This window comes from Giraffa tippelskirchi, chromosome 5, assembly GCF_054371585.1.
Source record: "Giraffa tippelskirchi isolate mGirTip1 chromosome 5, T2T-mGirTip1v1.2.pri, whole genome shotgun sequence".
Lineage (NCBI taxonomy): Eukaryota > Metazoa > Chordata > Mammalia > Artiodactyla > Giraffidae > Giraffa > Giraffa tippelskirchi.
In genome coordinates this window covers 193,872,976-193,892,326 of record NC_137279.1, presented here as the reverse complement: position 1 = coordinate 193,892,326, position 19,351 = coordinate 193,872,976, and the positions used below count along the sequence as shown (strand labels likewise).

Sequence of the window (19,351 nt, the reverse complement as noted above, 5' to 3'; positions counted from 1 at the left end):
AAGCAGGAGAGCACGTGACAGGTCCAGGGGCTGGAGCTGGGGGAAAGCCACGGGCAGACAGGATGGGCAGCCCAGCCCTTGCGGGAGGACAGAGGGGCCAGGGTCCCTGCACCTGGACAGCCATGTGGCTGCTTCACAGAGGGCCCCGCTGCAGGCACCAGGCCAGCCTCGAGTGCCTGCGGGTCCCAAAGGCCTGCGTGTGCGTCCACCCAGCCAGCAGCACACACGAAGTCGGGGCAGCAAGTTAGGAGCCATGCGTGGAGATGGAGCACTTCATGCAAGAGCTCACCCACGGGGATGGGGGGCGACCCTGACCTGCCTTCTCACCTTTCACACGACCAGGGCCACATGCTGGGGGAAGAAAACGCAGCGTGGGCAGGGGTCCTGAGTGCTGGCCATCAGGGAGGCTGCGGGCATGGGTGGGAGGCCCTGACAGGGAGTCCTGTGGCCCAGGTTAGGATGGGGCCCCACAGTCCCTGGAGGCAGAAGGGTCTGGTTGGGAGATGATGCGGGTTGTGTGGGGTGTGTGTACATGTGGGGTGCTGGGCCAGGGGTGTGGGAGCTGGAGAAGAGAAGTAGCCAGGGCCTCGGGAACAGCTCTGCTGACCTCTGACCTCCAGGGTCCTAAGAAGTGTCTCAGCGAGTGTGGAGGCTCCAGGAGCCAAATGGGCTGTTCTAAAAGCCAGGCCTCGGGCTCCGGCTCCAGCACTTCCGGTCTGGCTTTGGTCCCTGAGAACCAAAAGTGGAGGGAAGGCGGCCAGAAGCAGGGAGCTGAAGGGCTCAGCGTAGCTCTAGCACTTTCACCAGGACCTCCCAGGCGTGGCAAGTGGCCTTGTTCAGTCCTTCCTGCTGACCTGCTTGGGGGTGACCACTGAGGCACTGGGCACCCAAAAGGGCGCTGCTTAGGGGGCCAACAAGCGCCCAGCACCACGGCCACTCCACACCCATGAGGGAGCGACCTCCCTGTGCGCCTTGCTTTAAATGCAAACCACACAAGGTAAAAGGTGCCCAGGCGCTTCTGTCGTGTCCAACTCTGCAACCCCATGGTCTGCAGCCCGCCAGGCTCCTCTTGTCTCTGGGATTCTCCAGGCAAGAGCACTGGAGTGGGTTGCCATGCCCTCCTCCAGGGGATCTTCCCGACCCAGGGATCAAACCCAGAATTCCTGCATTGTAGGCAGCTTCTTTACCGCTGAGCCACTGGGTGGTTTTTCCAGTAACGTACAGATGTGAGTTGGACCATAAAGAAGGCTGAGCACCAGAGAATTAATGCTTTCAATTGTGGTGTTGGAGAAGACACTTGAGAGTCCTTGGGCTGCAACATCAGTCCTGAATGTTCACTGGAAGGACTGATGCTGAAGCTGAAACTCCAATACTTTGGCCACCTGATCAGAAGAACTGACTCTGGAACAGAGACCTTGATGCTGGGAAAGATTGAAGGCAAAAGAAGAGGGTGACAGAGAATGAGACGATTGGACGGCACCACTGACTCAATGGACATAAATCTGAGGAAACTAGGAGACAGTGAAGGGCAGTGGGGCCTGGAGCACTGCAGTCCATGGGGTCGGGGTCGCGGTCGGACGTGACTGAGTGCCTGAGTGACAGGGCACGAGGCGAGGACCAGCACCACAGCTGGCAGGGCGGTCCATGCAGGGGGTGCCGCGCGCCCAGGCCTGGGCCCCGTGAGCTGTTCATGCCTGTCCACCAGATCCTTCCTGAGGGTCCGTGGTCTCACCGTGTACAATTACAGCTCCAGGGAAATCAAGACACAAACGAATTCTGTTTTCTATTGAAACTGTTATTACTTGCAGTAAAGAACTGCCAACTGCACGACCGAGAGTGAGCACTCCTCAGTGAGCCTTTCCCAAGCCTTTCCCAACACACGAGAGGGTCCCCTCTGGCCGGTGGTCCCCCCCGGCGCCCCCGCTGCAGGCAGGAGCAGAGGAGACCCCGTGCGCCAGCGGTGGGGGGAATGGAGACCCCCCCAGCTCCGCCTGAGGGATGGAGGGGGAGGGGGAACAAAAAGAGACATGAAATAACTTAGGTGGACAATGCCCAGGGGTGGGGTGCCCGCTGCCCCCTGGGTAGTGGGTGGGTGGGGGCTCCTAGGAGGGAGGCTGCCCCTCACCCAAGCTCCCAGCCGGTCTGCGCTTCCTGGTGAGACAAAGGCCATCGGTGGGCGCTGCGCCAGGGCCCCAAACACAGGCTGACAGGTGGTCCCAGGTCAGCGTGAGCAGGTCTGGGTGTCCCCCCACCATGAGGGGCAGCACGCCCACCTCACGCTGCAAGCAGAAGGCTTGACCCTTGGGCCCCAAACCATCTGAAGCTGTGCCAACCAGGAAGGGGGCCCTGAGGAGGGGTGAGGCGGATGACTCCTCTGGGGGCGGCGAGCTGCCCAAGCCCCCCACCCCAGGGGAAGCGGGCGAGACAAGCAAGCAGCAGCACGGGGCCCGCAGCCTCCCCAGGGCTCGGGCGGGCAGCACTGCCGTCCAGCACCGCGCACAGCGACATCTGTGGGCCTGACCGCCCACCCCCACCCCTCTCTTCCCAAGGTGAGGACTCCCGCCACGGTCCTCGGCCCCTTCTCCCCACAGCGCCCTGCAGGCTGTGTCTTCAGAGCCTGTCTCGGGACACGCCCAACAGCAGCCATGTCCGTCATGGAGCTTCAGACAGGGCTTTAATTCCAAGGCGAGTCGCCGGGCCCAGGAGGGCGCAGGGCGCCGTGCAGGGCTGGCAGTGCAGCGGAAGGGTGCGCCTGGGGCCCCCGTCAGGGCGGAGGCGGCTGGGCGGTGGGCAGCGGGGTGGACGAGACGCGGCGGCCAAGCGCCCCTGCAGGGCCAGTGAGACCGTCCCCACTTGCAGGACTCTCAAAGGGACAGGATTTCAAAGTCTTCATCTTCTGAGTCAAAGAATCTTTCCAGTCGCTCCACATCAGAAGAATCTAGAAAAAATGAGACAAAACGTCAGCAGATACAGGCGTGGGTCACTCAGTCTGGGGGGTGGGGCTGAGGGTCAAGTGCCCGAGGGCACAGAGACTTCACCCCACGTCCCACCCATGTGCCCTGTGAGGAGCACGTCCTGCCCGGTGCCCGACTGTCAGGGCGGCCTGGATGCAGATGGCAGGCAGGGGACCCAGGACTGCCCAGCTGGGGCGCTGAGACTCAGGGACAAGGGCCCTCCCCCACAGGAAGGTGCGCAGCCACACCATGCGGGCCTAGTGAGCATCTGTGGCCAGTGGCGCGGGCACCCCGACCCCTGTGGTTCCTGTGAGGCAGCAGGTAGTGGTCCCCGTGGCAGTCTCCACGTGCTCCACTCACAATGGGAAGGTGCCCCCAGAACCACGAGGCTGCGGGGACCAAGCCCCGGCAGCTGCTTCGCTGCAAAAGGCCTAACCTGTCCTGGCTCCTAGGAGCCCCTCACAAAGCACCCAGGGCTCAGGCCAACGTTAAAGGCCACAGGTGAGAACAGGCCCTGGGGAGGAAGGGGAGGACGGCATCGCGCTGACCGCACCCCAGCGCCGAGACCCTGGGGCGTCTGGACTCACCTAAGGACAAGTTGAGGACGTCGGGACAGGCCAGGTGGGAAGGCTGCTGCTCCACCAGCTCAAACATGGGCAGGGCGCCTCCGAGCAGGGACAGCTGTCAGCGGACCGCGCATCAGGCCGCAGCAGAGGGAGGGCCGTGCAGAGGCAGGACCCACCCGGCTGGGCGGCCTTCCCGGGGGGCCCCCAGTACTGGGAATCGCAGGAGGTCTGCGACCACAGCAAGCATGGCCGGGCGCCCCGGGGCAGGCGAGGCAAGTGGGGCTCCGCGCAGTACAAGCCAGCTGAGCGGGGGGCTGGACCCAACCCCCGACCAGCCTGCACCCCCCCACCCAGGGACGGGAGCCCCCACCGACCTTCCTCACTTGCTGACACCAGTCGTTAAAGTCGTCCTCGGTCTGACAGAAAAACCCCTGCAACCAACACCCGCAGTGAGCGGGGCTGCATGACCCGCGCGCCCTCACGCGCACCCTGGACACGCCTGGCCTGCCTCGCCCATCCGGCCACAGTGCCCAACCCCACCTCCTCCCAGATGGACCGAGAAGGGCCTGGTCACAACGACACCCGGGCACAGCAGGAGCTGGCTCCCGCCGCGCCCCTGGCCGGGCCCTCCTGAGGGGACGCGGGGCCCCCGCTGGAGGCCCTGCCAGGAGAGTGCCAGGGTCAGGGTGGTGATGGCACCGGGCGCGCTCAGCCCACCCTGCAAAGAGGAGATGGGAGCAGGAGCTGAGAGGAGGGGCACCCGGGACACCATTGGCCCGAGGTGAGGACACGGATGCCGCAGCCCTGCATCCGCAGGAGCCGCTCCCGGCCCGAGGGTCAGCCCCCGCCCACGTCCCCGCCGCCAGCCTCAGACCTGGCCTCGTTCTGACGAGCTCACAGGCGGGCTCCTGCGAAGACCACCGCTGATGCCCTCCCGGGGGCCACGGACCTCTGGGAGTGACCCAGACCCATAGGCAGTGCGTTTGGGGTCACCCCTTCTCAGGACCAAATGCCTTGTGTCCACGGCTCAGGTGACCACTAGGTTCTTCTGATTTCTAGGGGTCCCTGGCCTCCCACAAACGGATTCTGAGCCAAACCAACCCTTCCCGCCTTGCCATCAGAAGAGCGTGAACGAGGAAGTTCATTCTTGGGGACCACCCAACAGATAGAGCAGCTCAGAAACACCAGCACAGACCACGAAGCCCACGGGGCGGGGAGCCCCGAGGAGAGTGGGCTGCAGCAGGGGTGGGAGGACCCTGCTGTCCTCACAGGGCTGCGGAGGGCTGGGGCCGCTCTGTGAGCTTCTGGGTTCTGAACCGCGTGACTGTCACGCTAACTGCAGGACAGTGAAATTATGGGAGCAGGGGCTTCCCTCCTGAAACAGCAGCAGGACAGCAGGGACGGCGGGACGCACCACGGCGATGGACGGGTCGAGTTCCGTGATGTTCATCCTGCCGGGTGGGTGCTGGCAGTGGAAGCTCTCGTCTGGGACCGGGCAGCGGTCAGCGGCCGAGACGGCAGGCTGTGTGGTGTGGGGGTCCAGGTAGATGAGCTCCTCACCTGAGTGGGTGGCGGGCGGGTCAGTGAGAGCAGGGCGGCCTCACCACAGCCCCCATGCCGGCCTGGTGGAGGCGGCTTCAAGTCCAGTGGGGGGGCACCCTAAAGACCACCCGCTTCCTTCAACTACAGCAGACCCCCACTCACCAACGTAGCCAATGAAGTAGTGGGCACTGTTGGGCTTCCCCCCGATCACGCCCAGGGATTGGGGCATCCGGAAGCAGTGCTGCAGGCAGAGGGGGGCGGTGATGGTGAGCAGGGGCTCCTCCCCAACCCCCACCCCCGCGGGGCTGCGAGCACAGCCTCACAGAGCACGGGCTCCCAACCCTGAGGCGGCAGGTCCTCAGGCGGGGAGAAGGGGACAGCAGGGCATCAACCAGGTGCACACGGGTTGGCCCAACCGCGTGCCGGGCGGGCAGCTGTAGGCAGGAGCCGGTACGACATGGGGGCAGAGAGGGGACAGCTGGGGGCTCCGGGAAGCAGCGGGGCCCCGGCTGCAGGAGGGGAGAGGCCGGCACAGACCCACCTTCAGCGTGCCCGCGTAGGCCGCGTTGACATCCGCCAGCCCCAGGCGCAGCGGGATGAGCAGCACCAAGGGTCTCCAGGGCGCCGGACGCCCGCCGCCCCCAGCCCCTGCAGGGAAGCCATTGCAGTGCTGCTCGGAATCCGTGGGGCAGGCCTCAGCCCCGGCACAGGGAAAGCTGCTCCTGCACAACCTCCCTGCAAGAGGCAGACGTGTTCTCAGGGGCTGAACGGGAGGACGCACGAGTCCACCGCGAAGACACAGCTGTGAACAGCCCAGTGCGTCAAGTACAGCCCAGACTGGGAAACTGAGCCTTAGGCAAACCTGCCACTACCGGGAAAGATGCCGCACGTTTCCTACGTGCGTCCAACTCAAGCTTTTACTGAGATACAGCATACGCACCGAGTACACAGCATACGCACCGAGGAACGCAAGAGGACATTTATGTGCACCCGGGGAGCAGCGAAAAAACCAGCCCCATGGGGCCACCAGCCAGGTGGACGCAGCGCTGGCCGCAGGCCCGAGGCCCCCCTCAGCAAGGACAGCTTCAAGCGGAAACGTTTCTCGCTGCTCTTCCTTCTGTCTAAACGCACCTGCTAACCCCTCAGTGAACAGGTTTACTCCTGTTCAGTGCAGGAGACCCGCCGGCAGCCACAAGCACACCAGGCACCCAGGCGCGGTTCCGGACGCCCTTCCCCACTAACGGGCCGGAAGTGCGGGGTGAGAATGCCAGGAAAGAGGGCCTACGACCACACACACGCCGGGACACTGTCAAGGAGCCAGCCAAGCCTGAGACAGTGAGTCAGGACCCTAAGGGAAAACACCCTGAATTTAACAAAAGAAGAAAAGACCCACGCATCCACTTACGTGAAGAACGCCAACAGATACACAAGGCAGGGATGTGTGCACCGGACAGACAAGAGTCAGACCCCACTCGGTAAGTCCTCAGAGCCCATCAAACACCCTCTTTAGTCCACTTGCTAATCAGAAGGGGCCAGGGGCACGTCCCGAGCGAGTGCCCCCAAGCCCTTGGACTTTCCCGAGTGAGGAGTGCCGTGGAGACGTCTCTGGTTGTTACTGGGGGCTCTGGAGAGCCCTGAGGGAGGGGCTGGATGCAGGCACCACTCCATGCCACTCCAGGGAGGGGAGGGCTGGAGTTCAGGCCCCAGCGGATGACAACCTGGTCCCCTGGGCCTGTTAGTGCCGCCTCCATAAACTCTGAAAGGACGTCAAGCGTCTCTTCCATCGCCTCCGAGTCCTGTCCTGTACCCCTGTGCTCTTGTGAGTCAAGTGCTCCTGAGTCTCCCAGCTGCTCCAGCAAAGTCACGGAGCCAAGGACAGGGTCATGGAGCCTCCGGCCTCCAGCCAGTCTGTCGGAAGCACAAGTCCACCACCTGGACTTGCCCCTGGGGTCTTCAGTGTGTGTGGGGGTGTCAGGGGGTCCTGTGGGTGCGATGCCACCGGCAGGCTTGCAGATGGGCTCAGAACTGAGCTGAACCGCAGCACGCCCAGCGGGTGTCGCAGAACTGCTGGGCTGGGGAAACCCACACACAGGGGTCGGTGGCAGGCTCTCCCCGCCTGATTTCCAAACACAGATTCCTGGGCTTTTCCTTTACTGCTGATGCGGTTGCTGCTGATGTGCACACTGTTTCAAAAAAACCAGCTCTAGAAGGTACTGGTTCTACCACACCCCCTTTTAAATCATTAAACGCTGCATTTGTCTTTATTAATGCCATTCTTCTGAAATTCCTTCCATCCCTTTTATTCGTCCTTTCCTAGGCTCTTGAGCTGTGCTTCAGTCACTGTCACTGTTTACTGTGCCGTCACCAGTATTAAAGGTACATGCTTTTCCCTGAGTCGAGGGTACGTCAGCTTCTGACGTGTAACCTTTAAGCTTGCCTTTTTCTGACCCAAAAGCTAAGACAGAAAGCTTGACGTTTCTAGGTAGTTAAGATCTCGTCCTTTTCTCCTACCTGCTCCGCATTAATTTATACGACTGCCCCGTGGACATATCCAACCTGCTGCACTGTCTCTCAACTTATCTAAGTTTTGCTCTGCCGACCAAGAGGCTCTTCTGTGACGAGGACACTGTCCTGCTGCTGATGGGTCAGCCCACGCGTGGCCCAAGACAGAAGCGGCAGGGCCGTGGCGGCCGACTATGGCTTGCACACCCCACGTGGCCTGTGCCACACAGCGCCAGCACCCTGTAAGGGAGGGGGTCCCGGCGACACCAGGCCCCCACCTGTGGGTTCGAGCCCCGTTCACACTGTCAGCGTGTCTGAACTCTGCTTTCCCCTCAGTGACGACAATTAGACCACGTCTTGCCTTCAGACCTGGTGAACCCGGGTTCTCCTCGGAATTCTAAACCTCTGGCAGCATCTGGGGACCAGGAAGACGCGGTGGCATTCCTCATGGGGCATCAGAGCGCACACAGGCCCAGCACACGGGCACCGATAATTCTACACAAGACACAGAAGCGCGGGCACCTAGCGCCCTCCCACCCTGCCTGGCTGGTGCCGCCCAGGGGCCCTCAGCCCGGGGCCCACTCACTCACTGATGTCCGCCATCACCACCGTGTTGTCCATCGCCACGTGCACGGCCAGGGCGCTCCAGGTGTCGAAGACGGCCAGCTTCCTACCAGGAAGGGGAGGACACCCCGCTGAGCCTGCCCAGCTCGAGCCTCATGGCCTCTGCCAGCCACGCTTCTCACCCAGGCCCATGCTGCACCCCAGCAGTGGCTGTGGAGGGGCGGTCCCACGAGGAGCCCTTCAGGGTGCCACTTCCCAATCAGGCCAGCACACGGACAAGAGTCAGAAGCCAAGCCCAGGTCTCGCCCAGTCTGAGGCAGCCCGGCCACCCCTAAGTCACCCCAGCCCTCAGCCCCAACACGCTGAGCTGACAGCCAGCTTGAGGTCTCCCAGAGAACCTGGGCTGACAGCACAGCAGGGAGGCACCGTGCTGGGTGGGCGCCTGTGGCCGAGGAATTATGGTTCTGAGAGGAGGGGGTCTGTCTAATCTGGGGGCTCTGCAGGGGCTCCCAGGACCCAGGTGGGCACATCCTCACTAAAAACAGATTCCGACTCCTAAGACCACTCGGCACGGTGACCTCTGAGGACCCTCCTGAGGGTCCTGAAAAGGGTGAGAGAGTAAGAGACCCTCATTTTCCTTCAGCAGCAGAGACCTGGGCGAGTCTGAGCACCCCAGGCACATACTTGAGGACTTGGGCGACGGTGTTGGGCCCATACCACTGGCCGATGGACTTGCCCTCGCCGACTCCCATTTGTGCTGCAGGAAACAGAGCTGGTTTGCGACCCTCACCCCCGGGCATCCCGATTCCCCTCCCATTCCTGGTCCGAGAGGCCGTCCGGGCCATGTGTGGCCCAGGAACACTGGCCAGGAAGCCTGCCTCACAGGAGCTCCTGACTGGCACCAGGACGCGGCCATCGCCGCCCACAGGCACACCCTTCTCTTCGAGGTGCACCCCCCTCAGACCCCGACCCTAGCCCCGTTGGGGGAGCGGGACTGAGGCAGTGGCTCCGGTCGGTGAGCACAGAGCTCCAGCCCCTCCACGCAGGTGGAAGCAAGCTGGCGGGGCGTCTGGACAGGGCGTGGCGCCACGGGTGGCGCCGAGGAGCAGCCCGAGAGGTCTGCAAGCTGCTGCTCACCAACACCAGGCTGACAGCATGTCACCCTGGCTGAGAACCCCCACCTCTCAGCACAGAGGTGCCCTCGAGGCCCACACCCGACGTGCGCGACCCCCCACCTATCTGGTGGATGGAGTAGCAGCTGTCCTTCCTGTCCAGGAACGCCTGCAGGACGCTGCAGTAGCTGTCTGGCTGCCTCTTTCGCTGCGTCCACCTCCAGTCTACGGGAGACAGACACGCAAGTTCAGTTTCAGCAAATACAGGCAAGAAGCTGTCATCGTTATAAAGCACTCACTCAAAACATACGTGGTGCCCAAACTCCCCGAGAAACTTCCCACGTGGAAGAACTGAGTTCTCCAGGATTTCAAATATACACATGGTAACGCATCAAAGCAAATCCACCCAGAAATGAAGAATGGTTCGGTGGTTTAAAAATGACTTCTGAAACACAAACGCTTATGAGCTTCTTCAGAGCCACTTTAATCAACGAAAACTTCGACGCTGTTACAAAGAAAACCCCGAAACCCCAAGAGTGTAATCGTGATGCCCCCACTTTGCCCCCCGAGAACACGGCTGGCCCCGCGGAAACTCACCTCTGCCCAGGTGCCGACATACCAGGGCTTGGGCGAAGATCATCTGTCCGCACCTCAGCATGCAGCCCCAGCCCGTGTCTGAGGTGGGGCCGGTGCCCCCTGCCATGGAGAAGGAGAAAGCGCGCACCATCAGACCCAGGCAACCCGCCAGCAGCCCCTCGCAGACGCATAGCAGACACAGCCTGCCCCGGACGGCGGGCTCAGAGCTCAGAGCACCTGCAGACGCAGCTGCAGCAGCACGCGTGTCGCCCCAGCCCACAGAGTGGTCGCGCGGCGGACAGCAGCACAGACCACAGCCAGGAAAGCCGCCGAGCTCCGCCCCGATGGCCTCTCACACAGGCTGCCGCCAGCCGCCCCACCCTGCGGTTTGGACAGCGCCGCCCACCCAGCGGCTCCACGCTCACCCATGGCCCAGCAGGAGCGAGAGCCTGAGGTGTCTGACAAGCCCGCCTCGGGACGTGGCCCCGGGACGCGGCCCCGGGACAGGGAGGCGCCCCCAGCTCCCAGCTCTGGGGCACAGACGGCAGCCCCCTAAGGAGGGGGCTGATGGAGACCAGCTGCCAGGGCAGGCCACTCCCGGCCCCAGCCTCGGGCCCCTGACTCTCCAACTGGGGGGGCCAGGCCCACCGCCGGGGACACAGCGAGGAGCCCCAGCTGGCCCTGCAGGGCCCACAGCCAAGTGTGGGACTTGTGAGCACAGCTGAGGGCTACGACCAGGGCTTCCCAGCGCCCAACCACAGCACCGTTAGCTCCAACCCGGGGCCTCTGGGAGCAGAGGCGGCCTCGCGTTTCCTGCCGCGCTCTGCTCTGCCAACGCCGGTCGTGGCTCATCGTCCAGGCCCCAGTAAGCAAGCGTGGCTCACTGTCAGAAGCATCACCAGCGCAGCAGGACCAGGGGCCCTGGGCTGCCATCGAGCTCTGCAACCAGCAGGCGCAGACCTTGGCTGCATTCATTAACTAGGGTTGCTGAGGGCGACAGCAGGGACAAGCCCTTGACCCGCTGAGATCTGCGTTTCCCTCTTGAACCCCATGCTGTAGCAGGCAGTACTTACCAATGGCCGGGAAGTTCTTCCTGTACGTAAACCAAAGTCTCGACGTCACATCGGCCAAGATCTCGTCCTTCTCTAGAAAAGGAACACGCACACACAGTGGTAAGCGTCCAGGGCCTGTGGCTCGGGAAGTCAGCAGACACCTCACCGCCACGCCGCTCTCTGCGGAAGAGCAATGCAGCTCGGCGGGCACCGGTGGGGCCGTACCTGTGAGGACGCTATACTTCCTCCCCAGGATCCAGACGGGTTCCGAGGTCTCAGGGAAATCCTCAAACTCAGCAAATCGGAGCGTGTCGTAGGTCAGAGTAGCTATGGAAACCAAAGACACACTCTGATGGCCGTTTCCTGATTTTATAAACAAGTATCAGAGATAACGCATAGCGTCTCCGTACAAAGAGCCCATGTGGAGTTCGGGGGGGCCTCCAAGCGGCCAGCCGTACCACCACACTGAGAAGGGGGTGCTCGGCACTGGGCGCCCCGCCCCCGCCTCCTCTCAGGTTCGAGGCCGAGTCAGTGCCCGGCAGACTGAAGGGGGAGAGGGCAGCAGGGGCCAGGCCAGGCCCAGGAGCGAGAAGTGGCCCACGCAGCAGAGAGGCCGCCTGCAGTGCAGGAGACGCGGGTTTGCGCCCTGGCCCAGGAAGATCCCCCGGAGAAGAGAATGGCTACCCACTCCAGTGTTCCTGCCTGGAGAACTCCATGGACAGAGGAGCCTGGCGGGCTACAGTCCACGAGGTCACAGAGTCAGACACGACTGAGCGACTAACATTTTAAGCCCGTTTTAGACGTGACCCTAAAAGACAAACACAGACGAGCCCAGACCGCCGTCTCTGCACGTGGCCGGTCTGGACGGCACACAAGGCGGAGCAGCAGTCCGGCCGGGCTGCCCGACGCAGCAGGGCGCGCAGGGCAGGGCGCCACCCCAGAAACCAGCACAGAGCCCCAGGCCCCGGGCGCCCAGAGGCCTGGAGCCTGGGGTGTGCCCCTCACTTCCTGCAGGGCCACCCTGTCCAGGCCCCGCCCACCGTGCGGCTTCAGAGAAGCCGGAGTGCCTTCCCACCCGGAGCCCAGCGGGCACCGTCCCTCTGCCCTGGGCTCGCGATGCGGCACCTCAGCCACACCCACAGGGCGAGGCCCACGGTGAGGTCCCGGGCACCCCGCTCCAGGCTGCCGCCTCACCAGCTCTGACAGTGCCCCCACCCCCTCCACCCGCAACTCCACTCAGCTCTTTGGAAAATCAAAGACATGAAATGACCTTCTCCCACACCTGAGTTTATTTTTCAATAACAGCCCTACCTTTTGGTAAACAACAACAATTTACTAAAACAAAACCAAAAAAAATCCAAACGCCACAAAACATAAAGCACCACCTGTAGCCTCGTGCCTCCTTCCAGAAGCTGTGTCGATTCACAAACAAGGCCAGGCCCCACCTGCGTTTCTTTGTCCAGAGTCCCGGGGCCTCACGAAGTCCAGCCAGCACCCCCAGCCCCGGGAAAGGTGGGCGGAGGGGCTGGCTCTGCGTGGGCAGTCGAGGTGCAGGTCCCGCTAGGGCCCTCATGGCTGGGGGTTCCCAGGCACACGGTCAGCCTCTGGGTGGGGAAAGCTCCTCACCCATCACCCAGAACATGGGACAGGATGCCCCTGCAGCACAACTGGGACACAGCCCTGAGCCCTTCCCAAGACCGGCTCACGAGAGGCCCGCAGACAAAGGGCTCCAAGGTCAGCTTGCATCACCAGCATCAAGGACAAAGGCACGCAGTCTGCCTGTCTCCAACGGGCTTCACTGCTGCTCAGCCAACCTGCAGTCCCAGGGCTGGGGAGAGTGCTCGCGACACCACACGCCTGCAGCAAGAGAGGCCCTGTGCTCACCACGCGCCAGGAATGCCCCAGCCGCCAGGAGCCAGCTCTGCCTCCTACCCATCGCCCGAAACCCCATGGGGTCAGAGGAGCCCTGTGCTTCCGGAGCGGCTCCCGAGGGCCCGGGGCGAGGCTGCCCTGCTCTGAGGGCCTGCCCTGTCTGCGTGTCCCCAGCATCTGCCAGGCTGGCTTGCAATCAGGAATTAACAATTTAACCTCCAAGTTTCTCTCTCCCCTTTTTCATGTTGGGTTATTTGTTTGTGCACATGATTATAAAAACTGAGCAGGAATGAGCTACAGTTCTGTTTTCTCAAAGAGAAAAAGCATCATGTGTCTCTGCTCTTGGGAGCCATCTCCACATCTTCAGAGAGCACGGCCTTCTTAGTCCTCGAGGCTTACACACCTGTGCACTCAGGCCCACCAAGATGACTCCATGGGTACAGCGCCAACAAGACCTGTCTGTCTCAGCCAACAGCGCTGCAGGGCAGTGACGCTCACCCCACAGGACTACAGCCCCGAACCCAAGGTGGCCCTGACTACTAAGCCCTGGAATGCTCCGAGGACAGAGGGACACGCACACATCAGAGGGCCCTGGGACGCTCCGGAGACACCCAGCTTCCAGTGAGATGAGCAAGAAAAGGAGACGCAGCTGCTCTGAACGCCGGTGATGACAGCAGCCACCCGCAGTGGGCGGGTTCTCACCCAAGAAGGTACACGCCAAGAGGCAGGCACGGCTCTCAGGGTAAAGCGCCGACTTTATAGGCAACACAGCCAACTTCAGAGGGAAGGGGAAACACGCGTCCTCCCTGTTAACACATCACCGAGTCCCCCGCTGTGACTAACAACATTACGGGGCTGGGCAGCCTCCCTGTCTTCACTGCCCGAGACTCCTGAACAGACCGAGTGGGCAGGAAGCCGCCGCCGGGCCGGGCAGTCAGGAGCTGACAGGGGTCCTGCACGCCCACACCTCCCGCTCCTCCCGGAGGTAAGACCACTCAGCGAGTCCTGCCCTTCCGGGCACAGGTCACGGCTGCCTCTCACGTCGGCCGAGAACACCCCAGGCCCGGCTCCCATCTCTGCGCCCTGCGGAGCGCCAGGTCGTCTGCAGCCCACGCCCTTCTCCCCTATGTCAGTTAACTCGCTGGCAAAGCAGGAGCCAGAGAGAGAAACGGATCAGCACGTGCAACAAGGTCCTGGTCCTTCCTGGGGGACGCGGGGAGTCACTGAAGCAGCCGCACACCCATCTCCAAGGCCGAGGCCGAACGGAGCTGCGACACCCGGGACAGTGCCCTCCAGAATCAGCCCGGCCACCCAAGCGACCTGAGCAGCCCTGGCCCCAAGAATGGGCCCACCCCCGGCGCCAGCACGGAGCCTGCGAGCCTGCAGCTGCGGCCAGAGGAGCAGAGCCAAGGGCTTCTCAGCCTGGGGGGCACAGGCCAACCACCCCCACCATCCCTGACCCGAGGCTCAGCCTCTGCAATGAAGGAAGGACAGACCTCTCGGAATTCCACGCACTTCTGGTGTTGGATTTTCTATCGAGACTTGACCCTGGAAACAGAGACCCCCACCTGCAGGCCGGCACAGGACTCACAATCCTGAGCTTCAGTTTACTCACCCAGGAACCAGGGCGAGCGGCCAGCTCTGCCCACGGGATGAGAACGCAGGCTGGCTGGCGCCAGGAACGCGGGACCCCAGCCCGGCCCTCAGCACCTCCTGGCCCCTCCCCGAGAGCCCCGCCCACAGGTGTGTCCGAGGAAACTCAACTCCCCCCCCCCCCCCCCCGCCAGAGCAAACGCCACTGTTGTTCGTTTTCAGTATTAATTTAGCCAAAAGATGGATTCAAGCTTCTGTAGGACAGAAAACACTGCAGAACATACGTTCAGGAAAGACTTCAATGGAAACTCTAATACTTCTCCATTTGTAAATGGACATTCACAATCACTGAGCCTCACACAGACCGACCCACAAGAGGAGTCCACCCTCAAAAGCTCCTTCACTGACTTGTCCTCAGACTGACCAGCTCCACCAGCTCAGGACCAGCAGTCTCCACACTCGGCCTGGAGGGCTCCTCGTCTCACAACACAGACCTGCAAGGGGAACCTCAGGATCCTCATTTATGGAGGAGCTAAAAGGAGCCCGACTTCCCAAAGAATGCCAGTCTCCAGATGCTTGGGTACTGACTTTGATTTGAAGTAAGAGGACACAGTAGAAGCGAGACTTTCACCATCCACTTTGAGAAAGAAGGCTTTTAGAAATACTTTTTTCCATCCAGTCACTTCTTCCTCCCAAGGGTGTCCCTGATCACACCAGAAAGAGAAAGCAAAAAGCCCATTAATAGAATGGCAATTCTATTTTAAAAATGCTTCAACTTAATGTTATTAATATGATTGAAAAATAGCAAACTGTGCTCAATAAACATAACCAAATAACTTAGTCTCAATTACACGATAACTCAACCAGGGAGAAGCACAAAAAACAGGCACCATTAGAATTCTTTTAGAGCTTAGTGTAAAGTACCACACTTCAAAGACATTTTCCCAAAACGTGTATATTTTTGAGAGATTATATTTTGTAAATACGTGTTATATTTCGTAAATACGTGTTATGTATGCTTTCAGAATAAAACCAAAAGAAGGATCTTCCCTTCTTTTCCTCCATACGAAAATGCTTATGTTTAAAATAACAAGATTGTAAGCAGTTGTTTTTTTTTCCAAATCCCAAACAGTTTATGTGAAAATGCTGGCATTGGAAGGACTGATGCTGAAGCTCCAAAACTTTCGCCACCTGATGCAAAGAGCTGACTCACTGGAAAAGACCCTGATGCTAGGAAAGAGTGAACGCAGTAGGAGAGGGAATGACAGAGGACGAGATGGCTGATGGCATCACTGACTCAATGGACATGAGTTTCAGCAAGCTCCGGGAGTTGCTGATGGACAGGGAAGCCTGGCTTGATTCTGATTCAGTCCATAGGGTCGTAAAGAGCCGGACACAACTGAGTGACCGAACAACAGTTCTCAACGAAGAAAGGAAGGAAGGGAAGAAGGACAATGGAAGGGAAGAAAAGCTGGAACTGTAGGGGCACCAGGACACTGAACAGGCCACTTTAGTGAACATGCCGGAGAGAATGGACACCGGCTGGCCGGCTCCAGTGAACCTGACTGCCCTCCTCATCCTACACGTTACACCAACACGCGGATTTCCATTATACACAAACCCTGCAGCCCGGGAACACGCACAGGACAGGACCCTGTGCATCACCAGCAACTCAAGTTCTGCTTCTTCCATCACCAACCAGTCGTCAGACACAGGCAGAGCCCAGAGATGAAGTGCGGGACACCAACTCTGTCCTCAGGGAGCCGGCAGCACGTCAGGGTCAGTGCCAATCAGAGCGCGTCGAGGACGGGCCTGAGGTCTGCCTGCCACCTGCAGCCCGCAGCATGGCAGCAGCCCTGGGCCTCCAGCCCTGTCTCCCCTCCCACTCAGGCTCTTAGAGACCTCGCCCAAAGCGGCCCCACACACTTCTACCTCCAGCCCAGGCCTCCACCCTTAGCTCCAGGCCCGCAGACCCAAGGCTCCCTGGACAATACGACACAGACGTCTAGCAGGTGCCTCACCATCACCTCCTGCGAGACCCAACTCCCAACATCTCCCTAGCAAGCGGATCTCCCCAGGTCTCCCCACCTGCATTTCTCTGCTCAAGCCATAAACCGCGGCATTTCAAACCCCTCCCAACGTGCCACTGGCCCTCACACTTCCCACCACCACAGTCCTCCTGCCCCGACCTGCAGAAGCACTGGATTTCAACCCCTCTCCCCACGAGGACCCAGTCCTCCAGGTTCGCGCCTGGCTCACTGCAGCGGCCTCCTGACGGGCCTTCTGCTCCTCTGCAGCAGAGCAGCCAGTGCAAGTCATGTTACTCCTCCTTGAAAAAGCCCTCAAAGCAGCCCAGTCCCACTCACATGCCCACCCCACGAGCCAACAAGGCCCACAACCAGACTATGTCGCTGCTCCGCCTTCAGTTCACTCACCCCCACCCACGGTGCCCTGGCCACTGGCTGCTCTGGAGCAGGCCACATGCCCTTCCCCTGCACTGCTTTTGAGTCCTGGTCAAAGCTGCCTCTATGGTGAGATCTTTCCAGGCCATCCTGGTGATTCCAACTCCCTCCTGCTGGGCCCACAGCACTCTCCCACGAGCCACACCGTGGGTGTCACGTCTAACGTGTCAGCCAGGACATGCTTTTTATCTATTTCATTTACTTGTCCAGTGTCAAGATCTAGAACAACACCGGACACAAACCCACACTCAGTAATAATACAGCTATTGAACGGATGACTGTAAAAACCACCAGAACTGCAAAACGTTTGGCCAGGAAGGCAGAACCTGTAAGCACTCCAGGGATCAAGGCAGGCTGGACATTAATGATCCCAAAGGACGCACAGCATCAGGTCAGAAAGGAAACTGACCTACAACACCCTACACAATCACAGACGTCTCTATCAGCATCAGCAGAGGCCTTCACATGCAAACATCTCTGCTTTGAAGGAGGGACCAGGGTCCCATGAAGGTTTCATCATGTGGCTGCTCTTAACTTGAACATGGCACTTTGCACGTTTAAGGTAACATGACCACCATAAAACCGTGCTTTCCCCCCTGACTGAGTCTCTCAAGGGATGGTCTCAGCAAGTGAATAATTCTATTCCTTCCCCCACCCAAGGGCGTAGTCCTTTTTGTTTTAAACAGCTTCACAACACATCTGGTTAACATCAAGTTTTGGGAATCATGGCTACCATCTCCTTCTACTACCTAATACGTTGAACTGACAAGATGCCACAAATCACTGAAATATTGGCCATAAAGGTCTATGTCACAACTTCCAAACTGAGAGTCCAGTAAATGTCCATTGCAGCTGCTGTCCAGGAAAAGAAAAATGAAGCAAAAACAATGTCATCCAGGATGACGGGAGAATTAAGCCAGAGAAGAGTCTGTACCGTTGGGAGAGTTCTTAACGCAAATCACTTTCTACGGATTTTATAAAACGAGTAACCCTGCTGTGGCATGGAAAAAGAAGGCCTTTCAAGGTGTTAAAAATGCTTTCAAGGATACTAGACAAAGATCCCCAATAGCGTGCCAGCAAAAATTAAAGAAGTGCCCCCTCTTCAGCAGAAACACAACGAAAACAGACGAAATCAGCACACACACAGACACACACACATGTACGGATGCGCGCACACCCTCCCAACCCAGTCCCCGCACACTCTGCATTGCTGTAAAGCTCCCAAGAAGTTGAGACACGATGAGGCGGAGTCAGTCTGTCCTTTCAATCACGGGGAACGCTGGGATCATTTATTGGTTACTGAATTAGAAGAGAAGAAAAAATGCGTGCGTTTTGAGTACTGAAGTATGTCGCTCGCCTGCAGCCTACCCACGTAACTTTGTGAGAGTTGAAGTTTCCCCTTCTTAACTCCGGGCGGGGGGGAACAAAAGCTTCCCGCCGCCGCGTCAGAGACCGGCTCCGCCTGCGCCGCAGCACCGCCCGGCGCCCCCGCCCGCGCCCCGCGCCGCCCCTGCTCGTCCCGGCCGCCCTCGGGCCCCCAGGAGCGGCCGCCGGGGAGCCAGCCACGCCGACCCTGACTGGGCTGTCAGCCCCCCGCCGGCCGCCCGCGGACGCCGCCCGCGCCCCGCGCCGCCTCAGGGCCGCGCCTGGCCCCGCGCCGCGCCGGCGAGGTCCCAGCCCAGGCGCCGGCGCGCAGCGGCTCGGCGAGGGCCTCCCCGGCGACCCCGCGCCCCACCGGCCCTCACCTGCGTCCATCTTCGCTCCAGGGCCGCCGACTGAGCGCGGCGTCGCTCCGACGGCTCCGCAGCGCGACGCGACGGGCCGCCGCCCGGGCCAATCCGGGTCGCGCGGCGCGGGCGCGGGCGGGGCCGGAAGTGCGGGGTCGGAAGTGCGCGGCCGCGGCGCCGCCGCCATCTTGGCGTACGGCGCGCCCGGCGTGGGGGCCCGGGCCCGCGCGCTCGGCCTCCCGGCGGCCTCCGTCGCGCCCCCGGGGATCCCCGCGGCGACTCGCCGCGGCCGCGGAGGCCGGCGCTAAAGAGCCGCAGGGCGCCGGGGCGGACGGCGGGCCGGCAGCGCGCGCGCGCCCGCCGGGGCGGCCATCTTGCCGTACGGACGCGCCCTGGGCGCCATGTCGCCGCCGGGCGCCGCAGGCCCGGGGGGCCGCCGCCCACCCCCGGCCCCGTGCGTCTCGGGCGGCGCCCCTCCTGGCGCCGGGGCCCTCGGGCGCGCCGAGAGCCGGGCCGGGTGGCCGGGCGGCGGGCGGCCGGGCGCCGCCATCTTGCCGTACGGCGGGGGCCGCGGGGCTGGCTCCCACGTCCCGCAGCCGTGTCGCCGCGCGCCCTCCCCTCGGGGCGGTCCCGCTCGGGGCTCGGCGCGGCGAGACGAGGGCCGGAGCCTGGCGGCGGCCCGAGGCCCGAGATGGTGATCTGCTGCGCGGCCGCGAACTGCTCTAACCGGCAGGGCAAGGGGGAGAAGCGCGCCGTCTCTTTCCACAGGTAAGCGGGCTCCGCCCGCCGCCGCCGGCCCGCCACCCGCGCGGCCCGCCGGCCACGCCCC

At 61.5% G+C, this 19,351-nt stretch overlaps 2 protein-coding genes and 1 long non-coding RNA gene across 11 annotated transcripts in view; 1 reads left to right on the top strand and 2 right to left on the bottom strand.

The window, feature by feature from the left end:
• Positions 1–1,779: 1,779 nt before the first annotated feature.
• ATG4B (autophagy related 4B cysteine peptidase) lies at positions 1,780–19,286 on the bottom strand. Of its 8 annotated transcripts, XM_081490619.1 has the most exons (15): positions 18,541–18,589; positions 17,997–18,094; positions 14,922–15,037; positions 11,094–11,195; positions 10,890–10,961; positions 9,838–9,936; positions 9,364–9,465; positions 8,813–8,885; positions 8,155–8,234; positions 5,604–5,797; positions 5,225–5,303; positions 4,935–5,080; positions 3,895–3,951; positions 3,542–3,635; positions 1,780–2,938 (listed from the first exon to the last, which is right to left on the bottom strand). In XM_081490619.1, exons 3-15 carry the CDS (start codon positions 14,965–14,967, stop codon positions 2,865–2,867), a joined length of 1,218 nt encoding a protein of 405 aa, XP_081346745.1. In that variant the 5' UTR covers positions 14,968–15,037; positions 17,997–18,094; positions 18,541–18,589; the 3' UTR covers positions 1,780–2,864. The 8 variants fall into 8 exon arrangements, with proteins under 8 accessions (XP_081346745.1, XP_081346747.1, XP_081346748.1 ...); XM_081490621.1 differs by lacking the exon at positions 14,922–15,037; XM_081490622.1 differs by lacking the exon at positions 14,922–15,037 and having other exon boundaries at positions 8,846–8,885.
• Positions 12,137–14,827, bottom strand: LOC145506307 (uncharacterized). Its single transcript, XR_014053739.1, has 4 exons — positions 14,758–14,827; positions 14,237–14,288; positions 13,319–13,881; positions 12,137–12,725 (listed from the first exon to the last, which is right to left on the bottom strand). It is a non-coding gene; the product is annotated as an uncharacterized LOC145506307 (long non-coding RNA).
• THAP4 (THAP domain containing 4) overlaps positions 19,144–19,351 on the top strand; it is a 34,754-nt gene continuing 34,546 nt past the window's right edge. For both annotated transcript variants that reach the window (XM_081490600.1, XM_081490601.1), the window contains exon 1: positions 19,144–19,290. In XM_081490600.1, the coding sequence (XP_081346726.1) occupies positions 19,214–19,290 (77 nt within the window). In that variant the 5' untranslated portion in view covers positions 19,144–19,213. The remainder of the gene's footprint in view (positions 19,291–19,351) is intronic.